Genomic DNA, 20509 nt, shown 5'->3' with positions numbered 1-20509 from the left:
GGTAGCACTTTTTGCAGGAGTTCTGTTTTCTTTTCTGCGGGGGAGAAGGGAATGCCGTTCTGTTCCAACCAATGCATATCCTGCTTATTAGTAGACGTCTTTAAGATTTTGTTTATACAGGCCGAATGGTACGGAGCATTGTCCATAATAATTATACTGCCTTCCTCTAAATAATTTAAAACTCGAAATGAATCTGAGGTAATTTCCTGGTGATAATCTCCAGACGACTTTGACCTAAACACCTATTTGCTATTATAAAGGAAACCTGTTTTTCTGACCCCACGTGACATATAATGAGTCTATTACCTTTACTTATGGGTAACTTGAGTCCTCCATTTCTCGATGAATACTGTCAAATAAATTTGACCGTGTGATTTTGATTGATCCACGTTTCATCTAAATAGAACATAGATCATGTATCTCCCGATGCTCTAATATTATGCATTCTTCGCAAGAACTTCAATCTTGCCGCAACGATGTCCGCCCGTTCCATAAAAATATTTCAGCCATCGTTAGTTTTGCGCTAATGGAAGCCTAAGTGTTTCAATAATCTTTTTGTTGACCAAGCCGAACCCGTGTAGGATATATTTTCGTGAAGTGCACATGTAATTTTTTTGACACTCGGAAATTCGTCCTTGTCATAAAATTCGAAAACTACGACAGAAGATATATTTTTCGAAGTCATCTTATTTTGTGACTCTTTTATGAACATTTGTGTATTTTCGTGGGGAAACAAATAATTTTGGGACACTTTTTATTTTTGCTTTCTTAACTTCCCTACATATACGTGAAACACTCGACACACTTACGGAACATGCCTCTGCCATCACTTCTTGGCATTTGGAAAAGTCGAGATCTCTTCGGCTATCTTCAGATGCGTATCTTGTGAAAAAAGAATAAACACTGAACACTACTTTCCGAACTTTACTACCGTAATCACTAGAACGATCAGTCTTACTTAAGTTTACTAAAGAACACAGTGAAACACAAAGAATATAGTTTAATCTAATCTTCGCTACAACGAAACAGTACAACGAATCTACCTCAAAACTGCAACGCAATTTTCTTCGACCGCACACTCCAAAGTAAACATTCAGACAGGGTGATACTATGGTTCTTTGTTTCTCCCGTTGTTGAAAGGCTGTCTGGTTGTGTGGGTTTTATCTTCAACTTGGAGTCTTTGTTTCGAAGTTTGTTTATACATATACAGCTGCGTGATATATATGATATATGTGTGGGTATATGTGACTTAACATGTAAACAAAAGAAGTATAATAAAAGCTGAACCACTTGACCTATGTTTTTTTTTCTTTCTTTTTCGTACATGTTCAGATGAACCATGTCTTTCATTTGGAGTAGGAAAGAAGTCTCCAAGAACCTTTTCGAGCGTATTAGCGTAAATTCTACAAGCGAGGATTATGAAGTTCGTATGCGGCAACGCAGCATAATACCTACTGGCTAGAGCAACGGAAGGGGACACGCCTCAAACATCAAGAGGTTTGATTCAGACAGTAATTAGATTTTCCCACAAGTAGAACAATGTGCGTCAATCAGAATTAAAGTGACACATGGTAGCTCACAGGGCTACATGAACCATGTGATGATGAAGCGCTGCAACATCTGATGGCTCAAAAGGGATGCCGTTCAGGATGACAACACACACTCAGCTTCTTCTTTGCTGGAAGTGGATCGTCGATGGACTACGCAAGTAAGCGGCAGGTGCAAGTATATGCACAAAACCGTTCTCCACATGCTGCAAAAGATTATTGGGTTTCACAAAATTGTAGCGAAGTGGGTACTCCATCAAATCGCCAAAGTGCAAAGAATGGGAATTCTATGAATTGCACAGGACTTGCTTCACCTGTACAATAGGGAAGGTGACAATTTCCTAGAACAGATTGTCACGGTACAACCTAGGTTCGCTCATATGAACAACGCTTCAAGCGGCAATAGAATAATTGGAAATATCCTGGATCCCTCATTCATAGACGTTCTATGTAAGATGATAGTGTGAAAGTGATGTTCATTGTGGCGTATAACATCCAGAATAATTCTGCACCATTCTATTTGTCACGGGTAGATGGCCGATTCAGTTCAGTACTGCTAATTCGTACAACATTCCCTTCATTCTGCACTCAGGAGAAAGCGATGGCACTTGCTGATAACGATGTTCATCGTCTTGCACGACAATATTAGGTGTTACACAGATATGGCTGTGCAAGATCTCATTCCTAACTGGCGATAGGAGGTATTCAAACTCGACTGTATTCCCCAAATATAATTCCGTGCAATGACTATTTCTTCGACAAGATGAAAAATAAACACTTCACGGAAAACATTATGACACAAGCCGTAATGCAGTCCCAGTAGAGATGACAGCGATTACATTGAAGCAGTGGAACTAATATTTGCTCTGCCAATAAAACCAGCTAAAAATTATAACGGTATGCCAATACTTTTCGTTCAGCTCTTCTATTGTGTTCGTTGATAACTAGTAAAAATTTTATCTGACGGAAATTATCATAGCGATAGAGTATACCCAGTGTGGCCAAATAAATACGAACTGGTTGAACTTCCATGTAGTTGAGTGGTTAAGTTCTCGTTTTCCATTCAAAAGTTTCGATTTCAATTTCAGTGTGAGTAGATGTAAGGATTCTAACCTAAACATACACCACGTCTCATATAGCACTGACACTGAGTAGTAGTGTTACCTCTGAAAGACTAGTTCACTAGATAAAGGTAAGTAAAAAGCCGTATTCCGGATTGTGTTTTCCGTAGGTTATTTGTCTCAATACGAAATAACTGATTAGCTATAACGTGCTTTATTTTGTTGTGAAGGGTATTTTCTCAACAGTATAAACTCTTTTCTTATAAACTCAGTTTGCTGCAAGATGAAAGAGAATATTATAAAGAAATTAAAATTATTTCAGCGTTATTGTATTTTGATGTTAAAAAAAAAAAAAATAGTGGAAGATCTGATTCCTGTAAATTGTTTGTTTTCAGATTGTTTGTGACTTGAATGAGAACGCTTTGCATGTGAATAGTGTGACTCCAGAACCTCGTGTTCGCACTAGAACTCGCAATTTGGTGGGCTCTCCACCGTCACCTGAGACATCGCCTTTAGCGCTGCGACGTGTTGGACGCCGTCAACAGGACCCGGATTTCTTCGCGTCTCCATCAGAAAGAGATCACAATGATCAGCGTGTGTCTTCCTCTGACGGCATCAATGAATCGATCAACTTCGATCACCAGCTAGAGAAAAATGTTCACAAGCCCGGCGTAGAAAAACAATTACATAAGGCTAATAATAGTAGTAAAAGTGATTTCAATCGGAAACTGGCTGTGCAAGATAGAACTGTGATAGATGATAATAAACCTAACGCGAAACCTCGACGGAATCATCCATTGTTTCCTCGAAGGGCTTCTGCGGATGAAGAGAATGGCGTTGAAGAAAGTAATTCCTACTTGACTGAGATGCGTGCTGCGCTCAATCCTGCCAAACCATTCGGCGTTGGTAGTAGAAAGGAAAATAACCTACCAGTGCATCGTGTAGGTTAGTCTTTTTCTCTTTCTTTTTTCTCACGTTAATATATTTTTTGTTTCTTTTTAAATTTGGGTATGTTTGTTCCTTTTGGATCAATAGATTACATTTCATTCGAAAACAAATAACAATAAACGCTGTTGTTAATAAGTGTGAAAGAAATGCGCCAAAGTCTTGATAAATTATACACAGAAATTCAATGTAAGCTAGTAAGTGACTTTTGAACGTGATAGTACATACATTGAATATTAGCTTATATATGTTTTTATTTCCTTTTTAAAATATCTATGTACTTAAATCTCTCCAGCTCTCGCCGTCTCGGGTTCGATTCCCGGTGGGGGCACTCGGTCGAAAAAGTTAAAAGCTTTTTCAGACCAGCCATCCTGAATGAAATTTTCCTGGGTTTTCCTCATTCAGACCAGGCAAATGCTGGGGTGGTACCTAACTTACAGGTCTTAGGCCGCTTCCTTCTTTCCCCAATCCTTTCTTCCTTTCCCTTCCCCGGATAGTGTACTCGCCGAGGAACGTCATCTCTGATACGTGACGAGCTAAATGGCCGTAGATGGCGAAAGCCCAGAAATCTAAATCCTAAATTCTTAAATCTCTCCATTTAACCACATTATTCCTATATGTAACCCATTAATAATTAATGATAACTGATTGCTTCTTATTCTGAAAGTAGCTCCAGCAATTCAGGTATTATTCTTGCAACAACCACTAATAGAATACAGTCCGTGGGTTCCGCGTAGTAGAAAGAAATATTCCAGTTTCCTGTATTGTCAAATAATCTTCCAAGTGGGAAAAGTTAATATTCAGTTAATTTTTGGAAAGGAAAGCATGATTTACTGTGTGTCTCAGATGTAAAGCATCACGGACAGTAGCCAATGGTGCGCGATATTCCGCGCGGTGTTGCCGGATTTCGGACTCCTCTTTCCCTTCTCACTCTTCCTTCAGTTGAGATTATGACACATACATTGGCAACATTATTTACAATGTTAATGTACTATTCCAGCAAACTCAAGAATTTTGACTACATCCTAGGAGTATATATAGCAACTAAACAACTTATCTGTTAACTTTTGTAAATTTATTGTTATGGGTTCCAAAAACTGTAAACACAAAAAATAATTCTTCGAGCTTAACTTCGTAGCACTTAAAAGAAAAAGAAAGAAAATAAAACTTCTGCTGTACTCGGTTTGCTTAAAGACATTGTCAACTATAATTTTGGAGAACAAACGAATTACCACGAAAGAAAGCAAACGAGACACTGATGAATTCTCATTATGCTAGAAGAGAAGTTACGTTCCTACACAACTAGCCCCTTTGTTTCCTTATCCGTTTTCATAACAAATAAAACGCTTGGGCTTGTTGTAGGTGACACGAAAGCAATCCGTCTGATTCCTAAGCAACTCGATATGCTCGAGTTTATTTTGGGCTACGATAATTTATGACACTATTCAGACGCCTGATGCTTTTGAATCTCTCATAGAGGAGAAAAGAGGGTGTTAAAAGTCGCACATAATAAGGCAGTGGAACGTGAAAGAAAAAAAAAGAAACAGAAAACATACTGGGTTTTTTCTGTCGAATAAGAACGAGTCTATCTTGAAGTAAATTTCAAAACAAATTACGAACTTCCGATATTTTGTTATTACGATGTTAGGCATGGATATATATATACAGGGTGTTTCAGATAAAACGTCCAGTGCTTATAAATCCGAAACGGCTGAGAATAAAAAGATGAAACAAAAACTGAGATAGAAAATGGCATAGGGCGCATCACATGGTGTTGTTGTGATGACCCCCAGGGCCCTCCTTCAAGGGAGCCCAGGGGCCAACTTCAATTTTTCAAATATGAACATGTATTGATTCATACCTCATTCAATAGTAGTTGAAAAACGAAACAACTTTTGTAGAAAACAATTTTCGATTTGGGCCACCGTTTTTAAATGGCCGCAAAAAGTGGGTCCTATATCAGATAAAACGTCCAGTGCTTATAAATCCGAAATGGCTGAGAATAAAAAGATAAAGCAAAAACTGAGATACAAAAATGTCATAGGGCGCATGACGTGGTGTTGTCGTGGTGACCCACAGGGCCCTCCTTCAAGGGGGCCCAGGGGCCAACTTCAAATTTTCAAATGGGAACATGTATTGAATCATACCTCATTCAATAGTCCTTGAAATACGAAACAACTTTTGTAGGAAACAATTTTCGATTTGGGGCACCGTTTTCAAAATGGCCGCAAAACGTCCTGTATCAGTTTGATGTTGGCACCTAGGCCCCCTTCACTGACTTTCCTGAGGGTCACCACAACACCACCACTTGATATCCTTTATCGTCGTTTCTATCTCAGTTTTTGTTTCATCTCTCTATTATCAGCCGTTTCTGATTTAGGCCTATAAGTACTGGACGTTTTATCTGATACAGAACCCACTTTTTGGGGCCATTTTGAAAACGGTGGCCCAAATCGAAAATGGTTTCCTACAAAAGTTGTTTCGTTTTTCAAGTATATTGAATGAAGTATGATTCAATACGTGTTCCCATTTGAAAATTTGAAGTTGGCCCCTGGGCCCCCTTGAAGGAGAGCCCTGGGGGTCTCCACAACAACACCATGTGATGTGCCCTATGACATTTTCCTATCTCAGTTTTTGTTTCATCTTTTTATTCTCAGAATTTCGGATTTATAAGCACTGGACGTTTTATCTGATATAGGACCCACATTTTGCGGCCATTTAAAAACGGTGGCCCAAATCGAAAATTGTTTCCTACAAAAGTTATTTCGTTTTTCAACTACTATTGAATGAGGTATGATTCAATACGTGTTCCTATTTGAAAATTAGAAGTTGACCCCTGGGCCCCCTTGAAGGAGGGCCCTGGGAATCACCACAACAACACCATGTGATGCGTCCTATGACATTTTCCTATCTCAGTTTTTGTTTCATCTTTTTATTCTCAGCCGTTTTGGATTTATAAGCACTGGACGTTTTATCTGAAACACCCTATATATATATATATATATATATATGAATCAGATTGCAAAAGTGTGTAGCCACGGGGGAAAGGGGGCCCTGTCTTTCCAAACTATTTCCAGCTCCAAAATTAGGTTCGTCTGGTATATGTTTAATAAACTTATTTAACAGTTTTAATGCAAATGAGGGACGTTTATAATGAAATATGAAAATTAAAAAAAAAAAAAAAAATCATCAATAAGATTTCAGTACCTAATTAAAACAACTAAAAGCAATCATATGCTTTGTATTCCCATTTCGCTAACTGGGCGCACTGTGAACTCACTACTATATTATTGCATTTAATAATATCTGAGTTGATATTTTGTCGCGTTTTGTTTTCCTTTATTATTTTAACCTACATAAACACAAAATCAGATAAACAGACTGCTGTAAACAGCATTTGTTTTCTTATGAATAGCTTATTGATTCATCTCTTGCAATCCGGTTTTCAACTTCAGTACTGTCAAGATCCGTCTTTTGATACGGTAGCATCGTGAAAACTTAATATGTGTATAGTATACATGGTGAGTGAAAATGCTTTCATATTCTGAAAAAGGTCATTCGTTCTGTTTTTAATGTGTGAAAAGCTTTTCTCCCCTGAAAGTAATGTTCCCTTAGAACAACCCGCTGGTTACACCCCTGATTATCCTGTAATAAAAGTTGAGTTCCATTTCCAAATCGAAGAAAAATTCACTGGAAATTAGACGCGGAACTGGGCAATGCTCGTTTTACTAATTGTTTTATATGGAAACGTTTAAAAGTGTGTATCATAACAACCAGTTGTCATTAAAAAAATGTGGTTTTCACGTATGTGTTCGTAATTCTTTTCTCTACTTCGTAAAGTCAGCAGTTAATGTGCTAATACAATATTTCTAATAAGCGCCTCTAGTATTGTCAAGAGTCGCAGTAGCGCGAGAAGTCAGCGTGCAGAAGTGCTTGTCGCGAATTGTCAACACCGCTCAAAGCCAATTGGACTTCGCGTGAAGCCAACTCAAGGTCATGCCGCTTATCATTTGAAGCATACAATAATGGGAAATAAAATGAAGGAAAACAGAAATTCTATATTTTAATAGAAGCGGAAAATGTAAATAAATAAAATGAATTCTAAGATAGTCCATAGTGTTAAGATTTGTTTTCCTTAATGTCTCTGTTGGAAACATAATATCAGATAAAGTATTAAAAGTTTAATGCCATTTATTGTTAATTTGTTGCACAGCACCAAATTTCAATCCAGTGAAACCAATTCCTAATCGAGGGAGAATTCCGCAGTCAAATGATGTATCTTGCTCAAGTGTCTCCAACGGAACAAGACTGTCTCAAGATGCTGCCTCAGGGTACGTTGTTTATTTGTAAGATCTTATTTTTATTTTTATTTTTTATTTTTTTCAACAATAAAAGGTGAATATGATTGATACAGTTCGTTAGCGTTTGGGAGTGATGCTTTTCTTAAAAGTAAATAAAATATCTATGCGAGGATAGTCGGAATCGCTTTCATTTCTGAATTATGAGCTTCGCAATATGTGAAAAAATTATCTGTGAGGCCACATAGCATAAGAAAGGAGTTTCCGTAGGAGTACAAAATCTCGGATATCTATCTAGAAAGTGGTGCAAAAGTCCCTCACCATAGGAAATTTACAATTTACAATATTTGTTTTATGTAATTGTTACCATTATTAAAACCTATCTAGAAGCATTTACCCAAAAAAATAATTATACTATATAATGTGGCTATCAAGTGACACCACTTTGTAAAATCCATTGGATTCAAATCCGGCAGTCAGGGAACCCATTCCACGGTTTCGCTGCGGAAGTTGTCTGCAGGTTGTAATAGAAATACTGCGGACGTAATCCAAGTGCTATCTAATCTGGAAGTTATGAGTCTTCTAACATTTCAAGATACGTTTTGCTAGTGTTGGTATCTTAAAACTTCGAAGTATCTCCACAAACCACACCAAACTATATTACTGTTTTATATCAGTAAACCAATGCAGATTATGGTCGGACCGATAACTTATATTTTCGCCGAATTACTTTTCCGTTGACTTGAAAATTTTGCTTCATCGGAGAACTTAATATTGCTCAAAAAATCCTAGTTATGCTACATCTTTTGCAAAAACTACTTGCACAATTTCCATTCGACGGTCAGGATCGTCTTCTTGTAAATGGTGTAATTGCAGCTTACAAGAATTTGAAGTAACCTACATATTGTAAGTTCCATGTAATAAAGTATGAAAAATATAAAGTATTCCTAATAGTACTATATATTGGTTTCTTAGCTTATATCATCGATCAAGGTAACAAAAATTTGTTTTTAAAGAATATTACGATGGAATTTGTGATTAGAAAATATAAGCCTACTGTAGAGGTTTGCTATTAAAATGAAACCCTTATAAAACAATGTGGTACGTAACTTTACTTAAATGGGTCAAAAATAACAGAATTCAGTAATGTACGCAAGTGGTCATATTTTTTAAAGGGGGGCTCCCTAGCCTCTGCAGCCGAGGGTCCCCAGTGATGCCAGACCGCCCCTGCTTGTGCCTTATCAAGATGCAACGTATGGTTGTTCAGAGAGTATCCAATTTCAGGCTTAGGTGCCGTGTTAATTTCTGCGGGATCGAATACACCTTTGTGAAGTCCATTTTGCATTCCACTTCTGATCTGCTTTGTCGTCCAGATCGAGGCGCGTTCGCCACATTAATTGTAGCTTTAAAGTTTTGTATCAACCTACCAGCGATAATATATGCTACCGGCTCCCGATCCGAATGCCGTCGATTGAATTCTGCTGCGACGTCCTATCGGTGTAATTTTCACGTTCACATAGTTCAATGGTTTCTACCCTCTTGTCAACAGTCGCAATGATTCGTCTACAACAACAACAACAATAATAATAATATTAATATTAATAATAATAATAATAATAATAATAAACTGGTTAATTAGTCAATGTGACTCACCTGTAACAAGAAATGAAAGTCAAAAAGTTAAAACGAAATAGTTGCTGTAATAATCTCCCTATGAAGCAAGACTTTTGGCTCACTTTGTATTAACTAGTTCAATACTGACTTTGTCTAAAATTCTCCTACTTCTTGCGAAGTCACAAGTTTTTGTCGTGTATGGTTTCAAAGTTGATTTTCTCCACATATTACGAAGTGCGATCCTCTGAGACGAAGCTGGTTAGGATTCTCATACATATATCCTTTCCTTTATGGCGTGTTTTTGTGAGTTGAACTATTTTCCGAACGTTCTGACAGGAATTGTGAGACAACCTCTATTTATATACGAGCGTGCTTACTGCTTTCTCCGTCCTGTGTTTTCCAACATTTTTACCGATTTTTTCGTGTTCTCTTTGCACTATTTGTCCCTTTTTTTAGAGTAGTATTTTTTAATATATTGTTAATTTATTGTCATTTATTTATTATCCCCATTACATTTTGTACTTTCCAGGGGGCGCGGTGGCTCAGTGGTAGAGCGTTCACCTCCGGTGCTTGGGGTCCCTGGTTCGATCCCAGCTCGCGCTGTGTGGACTTGGTGGTGAACAAACACCGTGCTCGTGGGTTTTCTCGGGGTTCTCCCGTTTCCTCCCACTTTCTTCATTCCACCATTTCACTCGTTTCTCATTATCACCGTCTCCTGTAGCCTAACCGGCATAACCGTGGGACGTTAAACTTAAAGATTTCATTTCATTATTTTCCAGTTCCCTCTTATGCATGCTTTACTTTCAAAGTGATCACTAATTTCATTATTATTATTATTATTATATGTTCTGAAAAAGGAAAAAGAGACTAACGGACATACAATTTAACAACATTCCTCAACTGATGCTCCTTCTGGAACATTTAAGAAATAAATAAATAAACTCCTTCCCTCTCACCTGAAATAAAGTAGAGGATAAGTAGGATTTCGTAATCCAGATATAGTTAATTGCAAGTCGAGTTAACTGTTGCTAAACACAAATGTTTAAGATGGATATATATGTTATACTGCGAAACGTTGCATTGCATGCGGCCATAACTTCATAGCTATAAGTTTTCAATATGAAATTTGTGTCCTCAGTGTACGTTTCACAAAATTTGCACAAGAATCTATTCATTGTCATATTTTCGAACGTTTCGAACGTATGGGTCTGTTTCGTATTAACTGTTAGATGCTTCTCGAATCCTACATTGAATTGAAGAAGTAGGTCCTGGGATTATCCACAGATATCTGTACGAATTTTGTGGGTAAAGTTAAATTTAGATGAATATCTCATTATTTCGAGGATATATGATTTAATACTATCACTTTTATATGTTCCTATCTAAGCATGTTAACTAAAAAAAGAGTAATTTATAACTGTATCCAGAAAGACTTTATATTAAAATTTTATATTATGTTATTGAATAAAAAATGAAAGTAGCAATTGGAAAGTAGATTCCTAGTAAAGTAGACACTAAATCTTTTTTCTTTCCTTTTTGAATCAATACTGTGAGCTGTATTCTATACATAATTCACATTTCTAAAATAATTGCGAAATTATACAGTTTGACATTTCAAAGTTGACATTCATTTTTGCAAACCGAAGTCAACCAGCCTTCTTGTTTTTCGTCTCGAAAGAAGTAATATTTTGTCTTAATTGGTTTTCGAATACACTTCTTTAGTTCAAGTTTGATATGGTTGTTTCCAAGTAACCATGTATGTAAAAATTATATTTAAAATTCTACAGTATCTTAATTTCCATTGTATTAATTAGTTTTCTGTATTTAATTGTGTGTTTGTTTCGTAGATTCGGCAACTACCGCGGTTCCCAGCCCTTTCGACAGAGGTTCAATGGTGCGGCTGGTACAACCAATTCAGCTACGGGAGCTGTTCCTAAGCAGAAGGCAGGGAAACTTCCAGTAATCCGTGTGTACTACTAAATTTTACTAATGCTTTTAACCACTATTGCTTTAAAATAAGAGTGCATGTGCATTGTGTAAGAAAAGGTTATAGTAGAATTGTAGTTTGTTTCTCTTTATCTCTCTTTGTGTTTATACGAGGGCAAGTCAATAATTGTCCACGTAACTTTTCGTACATTGTTCATACTTATATCTGTCGTTGTGTATTGGTATTGTTATGCTGTTGTGGTCATGCTATGAAATTTCGATCCTAATTTCTCCATTTTCTTCCTCTTGTTGCAGTTACATTAAAGAGGAACAACGAGCAGTGATCCAGTTTTTGTGGCTAGAAGGTGTATTAGGAACCATGACTAATTTCCAGGCGATGTGTCACTTCATTAATAGTCACTCGTCTGCCTAACAGAAACATGTTACGCGCACGCTCAATGTTGTTATCATTTGTGACCGTAGATGGTCGTTCGGCTCCTTCCTCGTGCGTAACACTTGTGCGACCATTTTTGAATTTTTCAATCCATTCGTATACACTTCGTTGCAACAAGACATTGTTCCCGTATTGTGCCGAAAGTGTTTGATGGATTGCGGGCCCCGGTACATCTTCCGACCATAAAAACCGGTTCATTGCTGTTTGTTTTTCTTTAGTACAAACTTCTAATGGAGCTGCCATAATCTATCTGCAACAAAAGGAAGACAAATGGAGAAATCAGGATCAAGCTTTTATAGCATGACCACAACAGCATAACAATAAAATAAACGACGACAGAGGTCAGTGTGAACAATGTATGAAAAGTTACAGCTACATTTCGGATAATTTTTGACTTATCCTCGTATATGAAGAAAATAAGGGGAATAAAATTTTAAAAATATATAAATGTAGCAGCCAGCAGTTACACGATGCGCTTTTTTCATAATGCAAGAAGAACGTTGATATACTATTTGTCACAGACGTATTTGTCGTCGCATAACTTAGCAAGTAGATAACAATGCGCAATGGCTAGCAGTCACGTTTTTTTTTTTTTTATTTTTTTTTTATTTTTTTTTTTTTAATAATAATAATTTCAATGCGGTCTTATTGAAACAATTTACTCGGAGCGAAACAAAGCTGCTGTTCTTGCTTTAACAATACATTATTGTTTTTATTTCTAAACTGTGTTAGATTAGTTAGTAGGTGTTACATTTTGAGCTACTAATTAGAAGCTTTAAGTTTAAAGTAATAATACAGACTATTGGTTTTATGCTTGATAATATTTCTGAACCGAAGTTGAAGCTTAGCTTAGAGCCCCATTGGTACATTAGTTTTCACCCAGTAAATTGTATTTGTTCTCAGCCTGGTAACGTCACTGTTTTTTGATCATTCATCTATTTTTCGATTTGTTAGTAGGAATTCTTTTTTTGTTCCAGTTTCATATAGTTTGTATTTCTTTTATTGTTTATTCCCATCAAACATACTTCACAATGGCGAATAATAATAATAATAATAATAATAATAATAATAATAATAATAATAATAACATTATTATTATTATTATTATTATTATTATTATTATTATTATTATTATTATTATTATTATTATTATTATTATTATTATTATTATTATTGCAGGGCTCATAGCGAGTCACTTTTTTTAAATTTGTCAATAAAAGTTACTTTTTTTTGGGGAGGTAAAGTGACTTTTTTGTGTGATTTATGTTTCGCATTGGCATTTTTCTAAGAAAAATATAAAAGTAAATGGAAAAAGGCAGAAACTTGTTACTCATTACTCTTCTGAAAGCTTCAGTACTTGCTTCCACATGTGAAACAGTCAGCTTTATTCTCACTACAGCTTTTATTCTTTCTAAAGCACAGTGGATGGTTGGTGGATGCTCAAGCTCTCAAGGTGGGGTTGAGAACCCATCTGTGTTTTTTCTTTTTTCTATCATAATAATCTTTTAGTTTTCTCTCGTAATAGTTAACGCTCCGCACAACGTTGTGTGCGTGGGTGGTTCATCATGTTCGTCTTGTGTTATGCTTCTTGTATTGAATATTTCATGACTGAGAGCTCGCAATGCTAAGTTAAATATAATGTCTGGAATGAAGAAATTCGAAAATAGGCTAAAACTGGTTCCACTTACTCAGAATCTTCTTACATCTGCTAAATCTGCTTACACTAACTACAAAGCATATTTAGAAAACCTAAGAAAGGAGGAAGCTTAAAAAGAAAAACTAAAGGAGAAAAGATAAAAAAAAAAAAAACAATAGAGAGAGAGGTGATGGAGAAATTGACAAAGGAAAAAAGAGGCATGATGGGATTTTGGTCACTTTTCAACTATTTACAAGAGACCAACTCACTATGAGCCCTGTTATTATTATTATTATTATTATTATTATTATTATTATTATTATTATTATTATTATTATTATTATTATTATTATTATATTTATCTTTATAAAAGAATTTGTTTTCCAGCCTAACGACGAAAACAGAGAAAAATTATTTCTATAATTCAAAAAAAATTGGAATCTCTTAGAAATGGATCACTGTATAACCCTGTTGTAGAAATACGTAATGCGATATAAAAACAAATGAATAAATAAAAAACTTGTGTCTTGAACGAAGCATGTATTTCATTTGAGAGAATATAGTACTCGTAGTAGAGATCATATTTTTGTAACTTCCTTTTTCTTATTTTCTAACTTCTTAGTCATAATGCATGCATATTTAAATAGTTCTTTAATCTTGCATTTTTTTTCAAAAGCTTACTGTAATTCAGGTCCTTATTAATGTAATGTTAGGGAATTAAAGTCGATTTACATACTAGTTATTCTTACTTCAGTTTAGGTTGCATGGCCAGGCTCATATTGTGAAGCCTTCTTCACCCAATCATGATATCAACACGGAACAAATAACGTTTCAGTTTGATATTGGTTTTCTTTTTAGAATTTTCTGCCTTCATGGTTCATTTTGTGGAGTATTTGAAAGGTCTTCAAACAATCGAAAAGACTTTATTTTGTATGTATATGATACTCGGATAAAGCGTATGTACTTTGTTAGGATACTGCAGAAGAATCATATCGCTAGACTGACGGGAACTCAAATCTTTTTCTCCCGTTTGTTGGCAGGATGCACCATTGACATTTCTGTGTGTGCCTAGTAATATATATATACTGTCTAAATTAAGTACTGACTGATCTTATTACCAGTGTGCGAATTGAAAATTTTCCCGGAATGGGGGATGAATTTCACCCATATGCGCCCCCAGTCCTCCCATATATATATATATATGGTGGGTGGAATAAAAATACGGAATTTTAATTTCCGATTGGAGTAAAGTTACTCATAGTTCGATTATCAGTTTTTTTTAAAAAAGCTCACCAAAATGCTACACCTGAATGCTCATCATTTTTTCTCAGAATGTTAGGGGTACAGTGGTGCGAGAACTCCTAATCAAAGCCTAGGATATGTATGAGTGTGATGTACAACATCGTGTCCATGGATTTTCTCGACGTTCTTCTGTTTCTCCCACATTATCATTCCACCAATTCTTGCTTAACAATTTTCTTTTGCTAATCGCCTACAGAGCAAGACCACGGGACATAAGTAAAAAAATATATTTCAGTTGAAAAAACTAATTTGATCTTCGATGCAAAGGTTCCATCGAAGATGTTTAATCTTGTCAGTCAGCAGTAGAATATCAGGACGCTATCTTATATGGTTTTACCCAAGCCGTCTCCTTCCTCAATCATTTCTTCGGTAGGGATCACTTCTGTCTGTATGTTCAGGAAGGATCATTTGACTCAGTTCTATCAGCACGAAGCTCGTGCCACGCAAAGTCAATAATATAAATTGAAGAAAGAAAAGTGCATCTATGCTTAGTCTGCAGATATAAGCAAATAACTCCCATTTAGCAAAATACATATGAAATCGAATTTGAAAAGAACTACATGTAGTATTAGATAGTCTTTCTGCATAAATGCGAGCTTAGCTCTCATTCTTGCGTATCTACTATAATAGTGAGTCACTCACTCAGAGCAGTGGACACCTGCTTCGTCTAGTGGCTGGCACGCCTGCCTTCTGTGCGCGTGGTCCCGGGTTCGATTTCCGGTCGGGGTACTGTTGAACTATAAAAGTGGTTCGGATCCCACTATAATCAGTAAGTCCACGTCTCCTTTAGTCATCCAGGCATACCCGTGGGACGCTAAACTCAGAAACTAACCAACTCACTCAGAGTAGTGTTGGAGAAGTATTTAATAATAGCTACATGCTATTATTGGTAAAACTTAAATAAAATATAATTTATATCCCAGAGATTTTCCAATTTCTTTACAGTAAAGATAATTACCGTACCAGAACTTGAGAAAAGTAACTTTTAACTCTACAGGATAAAAATTATTACACAAGCCGTTGTAAAAGGATAGCCTACTCTAAATTTTCATCTATGGTATTTATAAAAATATATATGCTTAACTTTAATTTAGTATATTACTTAAATAACACATAACTTCATAAATAGGAGAGTAAGAAATCTTACCTTGCTTATTGGCTTCTTATTTCCTACAAAATAAACAGCTTACTTGCAAGTGTAGAAGACTGATCCGTTTCTCTACGGGAAGGTTTGTCACTTGCGAAATGATGTCCTCCTTTGATTCACATGGCAGCATACTTTGTAGCCGGAAAATCTTCCAAAGCGGGGCCTTTAATAGAGATGAACATTAGTGACGACAGAGTTTCTATATACATTCTGTTCCTTAATTTCGTTAAGATAAGGTTCATCTAACTAAAGCCATGCTCACACTCTGCTGACGATACAGGCACAACACCAATTCTTAACATCAACTCTTTCAACAAAGCACCAACCGACAATATATTCTTGTTTTCTTTGTATTCCCTGAAGTCTTTCATTACTAACCACAAAGAATTGCTACTACCAGATAGGTCCATTTTCACAAAATTACATAGAGTTTGTATTTGTTCATCACCAAATAAGATTAATTCGTTCTCATTACTTGGCCACTTCTTTTGGTTCAACATTTCACAAATTTTTATGAAGTTGTTGGAGTCACTGAATCGTGCAACAATATTGTCAACAAGCCCTGCAATAACTTCCCGAAACGTTACTAAATTCTGTATTTCAATGGCTGAGGGAGACTTAATTTCCAAGTCCTTTCGCTTTGTATTCCTGTGTGGCAGATTTAAGATATGGCCCAAGTAAGTCTTTCATTGCACTTAGGGCACGAATGGTACGCTGAACTTCAGAATTTACAGTAATTGCATTTGATGACCTCATTTGTAAGTATAATGATGATTGTTTGATAGTATCTAGGATGTCTTTGAACAAACACATCTGCATGACAAAAGACTAGTTTGACATTACTTCATACATTCCATGAAACTTAGCTCGAGCTTTTGACGAATATGTATCATCCGTACTACATTCATTAAGAAAGTGAATAAGAACAGAATAATCTCTCAATACAGCCGTGACTAGAACAGGACGAGCCTACCCACCGAATATCAAAACTACGACCAATTGTTTGAAATTCAAATGAAGTTTCTCTGCAACAACTTCTAAACACCGTTGATTCTTTGGACTTGCAGAGAAAAGGGTGTATAATGAATCCATAAAGGACTTAAAATGAAGAGAAGTTGATTGTCCGTTCATTACCTCATGAGTGGCGAGCTCTAACTTGTGATTTAGGCAGTGTATTACAATTAAATTTGAATTAAATCTGTTCTTGAGAATTGATGCAGCGCCCTTATACTATCCCTGAAGATTTGCTGCACCATCAGAAACAAAAGCAACTGTCTTTTTAAGATTTCCTTAGAAAGCCCATGTCGCTCTAAGCACAAAATGATAGCATCTGCTATTGAACTACCTGTAAGAGAGGATAGTTGCAATATATCGAAGAAGAAATTGCATGCTTGCTCGTCAAACTGAGTACGAACATACATTATTAGACAAGATTTGTTCGAAATTGTAGTACTTTCGTCTACTAAAATGCTAAAAATTTTGCCGGAGTGTACAATACGGTTAATAAAAAGTTTCCTGCATTTTCTTAGGCGTGAAATTAATTATATTTGCGCAAGAATGTTCAGAATGTAGATTTGTCCCATATTAGCCCCATTAAGTCGTTGTAAAGTGCACACATCTTTAAAGAGTTGAAAAGGTTCATTTCGCTTACATAACAAATAGGCAGTGCGGTAATTATGTGAAGTCACTTCCACCTTCGATTTATTTTGCCCTTCCCACAAAGACATACTGTTAGATAACGATGATTTTTAGCGTATACCTTTGTCTCATTTCCAAAACTCTCGCGCAATCTATGTGATAGTTAGATTTCGCATGGTCTGATATTTTATGCATGTTTTTTGCAGCAACTCTGTTCACAAATGCAAGTTCCACTCGTGTATTGCTGTTCTTGAGATCTCCGAGTTTTTGCACATCACTACAATGCAAACAAATCACTTCCCCATTATGTTTTGCACTCAACCGGGGTCGATTTTGCTTCCATTTTTCAAATCTTTGCTTCTCAACACAATCACCAATAACTGTACAAGTTTCATTTGTATCTTCACTTACATTAACATTTTCTAAATTTTCTGAATTAATCGCACACTCATCACCTTGGGTAGATACAGCCTCACTTTTCGCTTCCGTTTTCCCATTACTAGTTTCTGAATTATTTGAAAAATCGATTTTGCTGTTTTTATCGAAACAATCTCAAAATTGTTTTCCGAGCAGTGACACCACGACTTCGAAATACTTAATGCTCCTACGGGTCCGACAACAATACTTCTTTACAAGATCATCGGAGATGGCTATGAATCAGTAGCTTAACATTCATTAGAACGAGGAAGGGGATCTAGATACAAAGAACTATTAAGCTTCTGTGAAAGTAGTTATTTCCCTAAATACAATTTCTCTTAAAGATAGATTTATCATCCTTATAATAAAATCGTATTGGATTGTCTTAATCTATGTTATCAAACACACAAAAACACTAAAAACTACTCGATATTGAAATCTCTTTTTAATAAAAATATGATATATATATATATATATATATATATATATATATATATATATATATATATATATATATATATATATATATATATGTTTGTAGATGAAACTAGATCATCATCCGTTTGACTAAATCTGGTGACACGGGTTGGTAACTGCAGACTCAAACATTTGATGACCTTTCCACCCCCTTCGAGTTTCCTTGCATACTTCGGATCCACCCCCGTCGCCCTCTTGCGGAGGAAACCATCCATTTGCTAGGGAGAAAGAAGTCAATGACCTCGGCTGTATTGCCAATTTGTCATTCAGCCGTTTGTTCTCGGCGAGTGAAGATCGTAGGCTACTTAGAATGGCTACAGTGCACCGCGAAACCCGCGAAATAATTCAATGTGGCAACCCGTCTGCATCCAACTATTGAAGGATCTCGGTCACAGCAACTTGTCCCTCCCCCTTTCGAGTGAAATACGGGAAAACACACATTTAAACTAACGAGTACAAAACAGTTGAGAGGCGGGATGTTTCAAAAATTTTTAATCAAATAAGCAATATTTAGGTTAGCTACACAAAAATAGAACTGTTCCCTTTTTCTATCTTCATGGCCATTCAAAAATACTCCAGAGGGGGGAAAAGTTATCCCTGTCAGGGATAAATTTTTTTCTTTTCCAGGAGGGAAAGATTTTTGTCAGAGGGGAAATCCCTGGCATCCCCCCCCCCGTCAATTAGCACCCTGCTTATTACTGTCAAAATAGAACGCTATTTAGACCGCCAACGTTCGCCTATAAGCCGGCAGCTATGTGATGCAGCCCGGAAAAAGCATTGAGCAAAAAGGTGACATTGAATCACTAGGAAAAGATGCTGCTGACGCAGTAGGATTGGTGAGACAAATACAGGGGATAATTATATATCATATAAGTATACAGATATTCACGTTGTAGACACAATTCAAAAGTGATGGTTAGACGAATGATTTCGTTGCCCCTGGACGTCTAGTTTCTGTTCGTGATGAAGTTGTTCGATAGTTGCGAATGGATACAAGATAGTGGTTTGACGGTGAGGATGATGGCACATGAGTGGTGTTAAGGAAGAAACGATTCCTCAGATTTTAGTGGAAGCCTTTGGCAAGAAAGAAAAGTCTTCCCCTGGTTTGTGCCACATTGTTTATCTGATGATCAAAAATATTAGCATTCAGTATAGATGAAATATTCTCCAAACTACACGTAGCAAAATAAATCAGAAATTCGATTGTTCCAAACGATGAAATGTAGCGTTTTCCCTATGATCCCACACCTAAACTCGAAAGTGTTGACGGAAGTTCCCATCATTATCAAAAGACGTCTTTAAATGTTAAAAGTAAGGATAATACTGATGTGTTTTCCGAAATTTTAAATCGGAAAATATCGCTGAGGAACAAACTATGTAGCTTTGCATTTAAATTTTCTCGAACGTCCATGGAAGAGAATTCTCTGAATTCGACACTTATATTCATCACTTGGCAGTTCTCTTGTGCACGTGAATGCATCGGCTCACTAGGCAGTAACTGTACAGCTGTTTTTGACTCAAATATCAAGATCTGTTCCCCTGCTGTTATTTTCTGTTGCTAAAATTCAAACTCCTATCGAGAGAGCTTTAACTTCGGGTGTTCGGGCCATACCACAAGCAGACTTGCAGATAGGCTTGGTTAAATCGTGCCACTAGGTTATATCGATGTAGAAGGGATTTCTTTGAGTAATCGACAGGTAATATTCTACTCTTTTATTTACTTTTTGTGTTTTATAACTTCTTTCGTGATATTAGTTCTCGCACTGTATGAAGCATGTTCAATCAAAATATCTACCCAGTGATAGCCAGTAGCAGAAAACTGCCTGATACACAGGGTTAGCATAAAGGATTCATTCATTTTGGAGAGGCTATATTTTCAAAAGTATTGTACGTACACACACATGAAAGATATCTGAAAAGAATCACAAACTCACCAAATTTAAACACCCTTTACAAATGTTTAATATGTGCCCCTTTAATGATACGACACACGTCCACACGACCTTTTTTTTTTTTTTTTTTTTTTTTTTTTGTTCATTTTCGATAG

General features: G+C 36.2%; 1 protein-coding gene across 5 annotated transcripts in view; it reads left to right on the top strand.

The window, feature by feature from the left end:
* LOC145692771 (TRAF-type zinc finger domain-containing protein 1-like) overlaps positions 1-20509 on the top strand; it is a 66283-nt gene that overhangs the window by 32504 nt on the left and 13270 nt on the right. For all 5 annotated transcript variants that reach the window (XM_081768232.1, XM_081768228.1, XM_081768230.1 and 2 more), the window contains 3 exons: positions 3004-3553; positions 7767-7884; positions 11313-11431. In XM_081768232.1, the coding sequence (XP_081624358.1) occupies positions 3004-3553; positions 7767-7884; positions 11313-11431 (787 nt within the window). The remainder of the gene's footprint in view (positions 1-3003; positions 3554-7766; positions 7885-11312; positions 11432-20509) is intronic.

Source organism: Thermobia domestica, chromosome 8 (assembly GCF_964235325.1).
Source record: "Thermobia domestica chromosome 8, izTheDome1.hap1.1, whole genome shotgun sequence".
Lineage (NCBI taxonomy): Eukaryota > Metazoa > Arthropoda > Insecta > Zygentoma > Lepismatidae > Thermobia > Thermobia domestica.
This window is presented reverse-complemented; position numbering and strand designations above follow the sequence as displayed.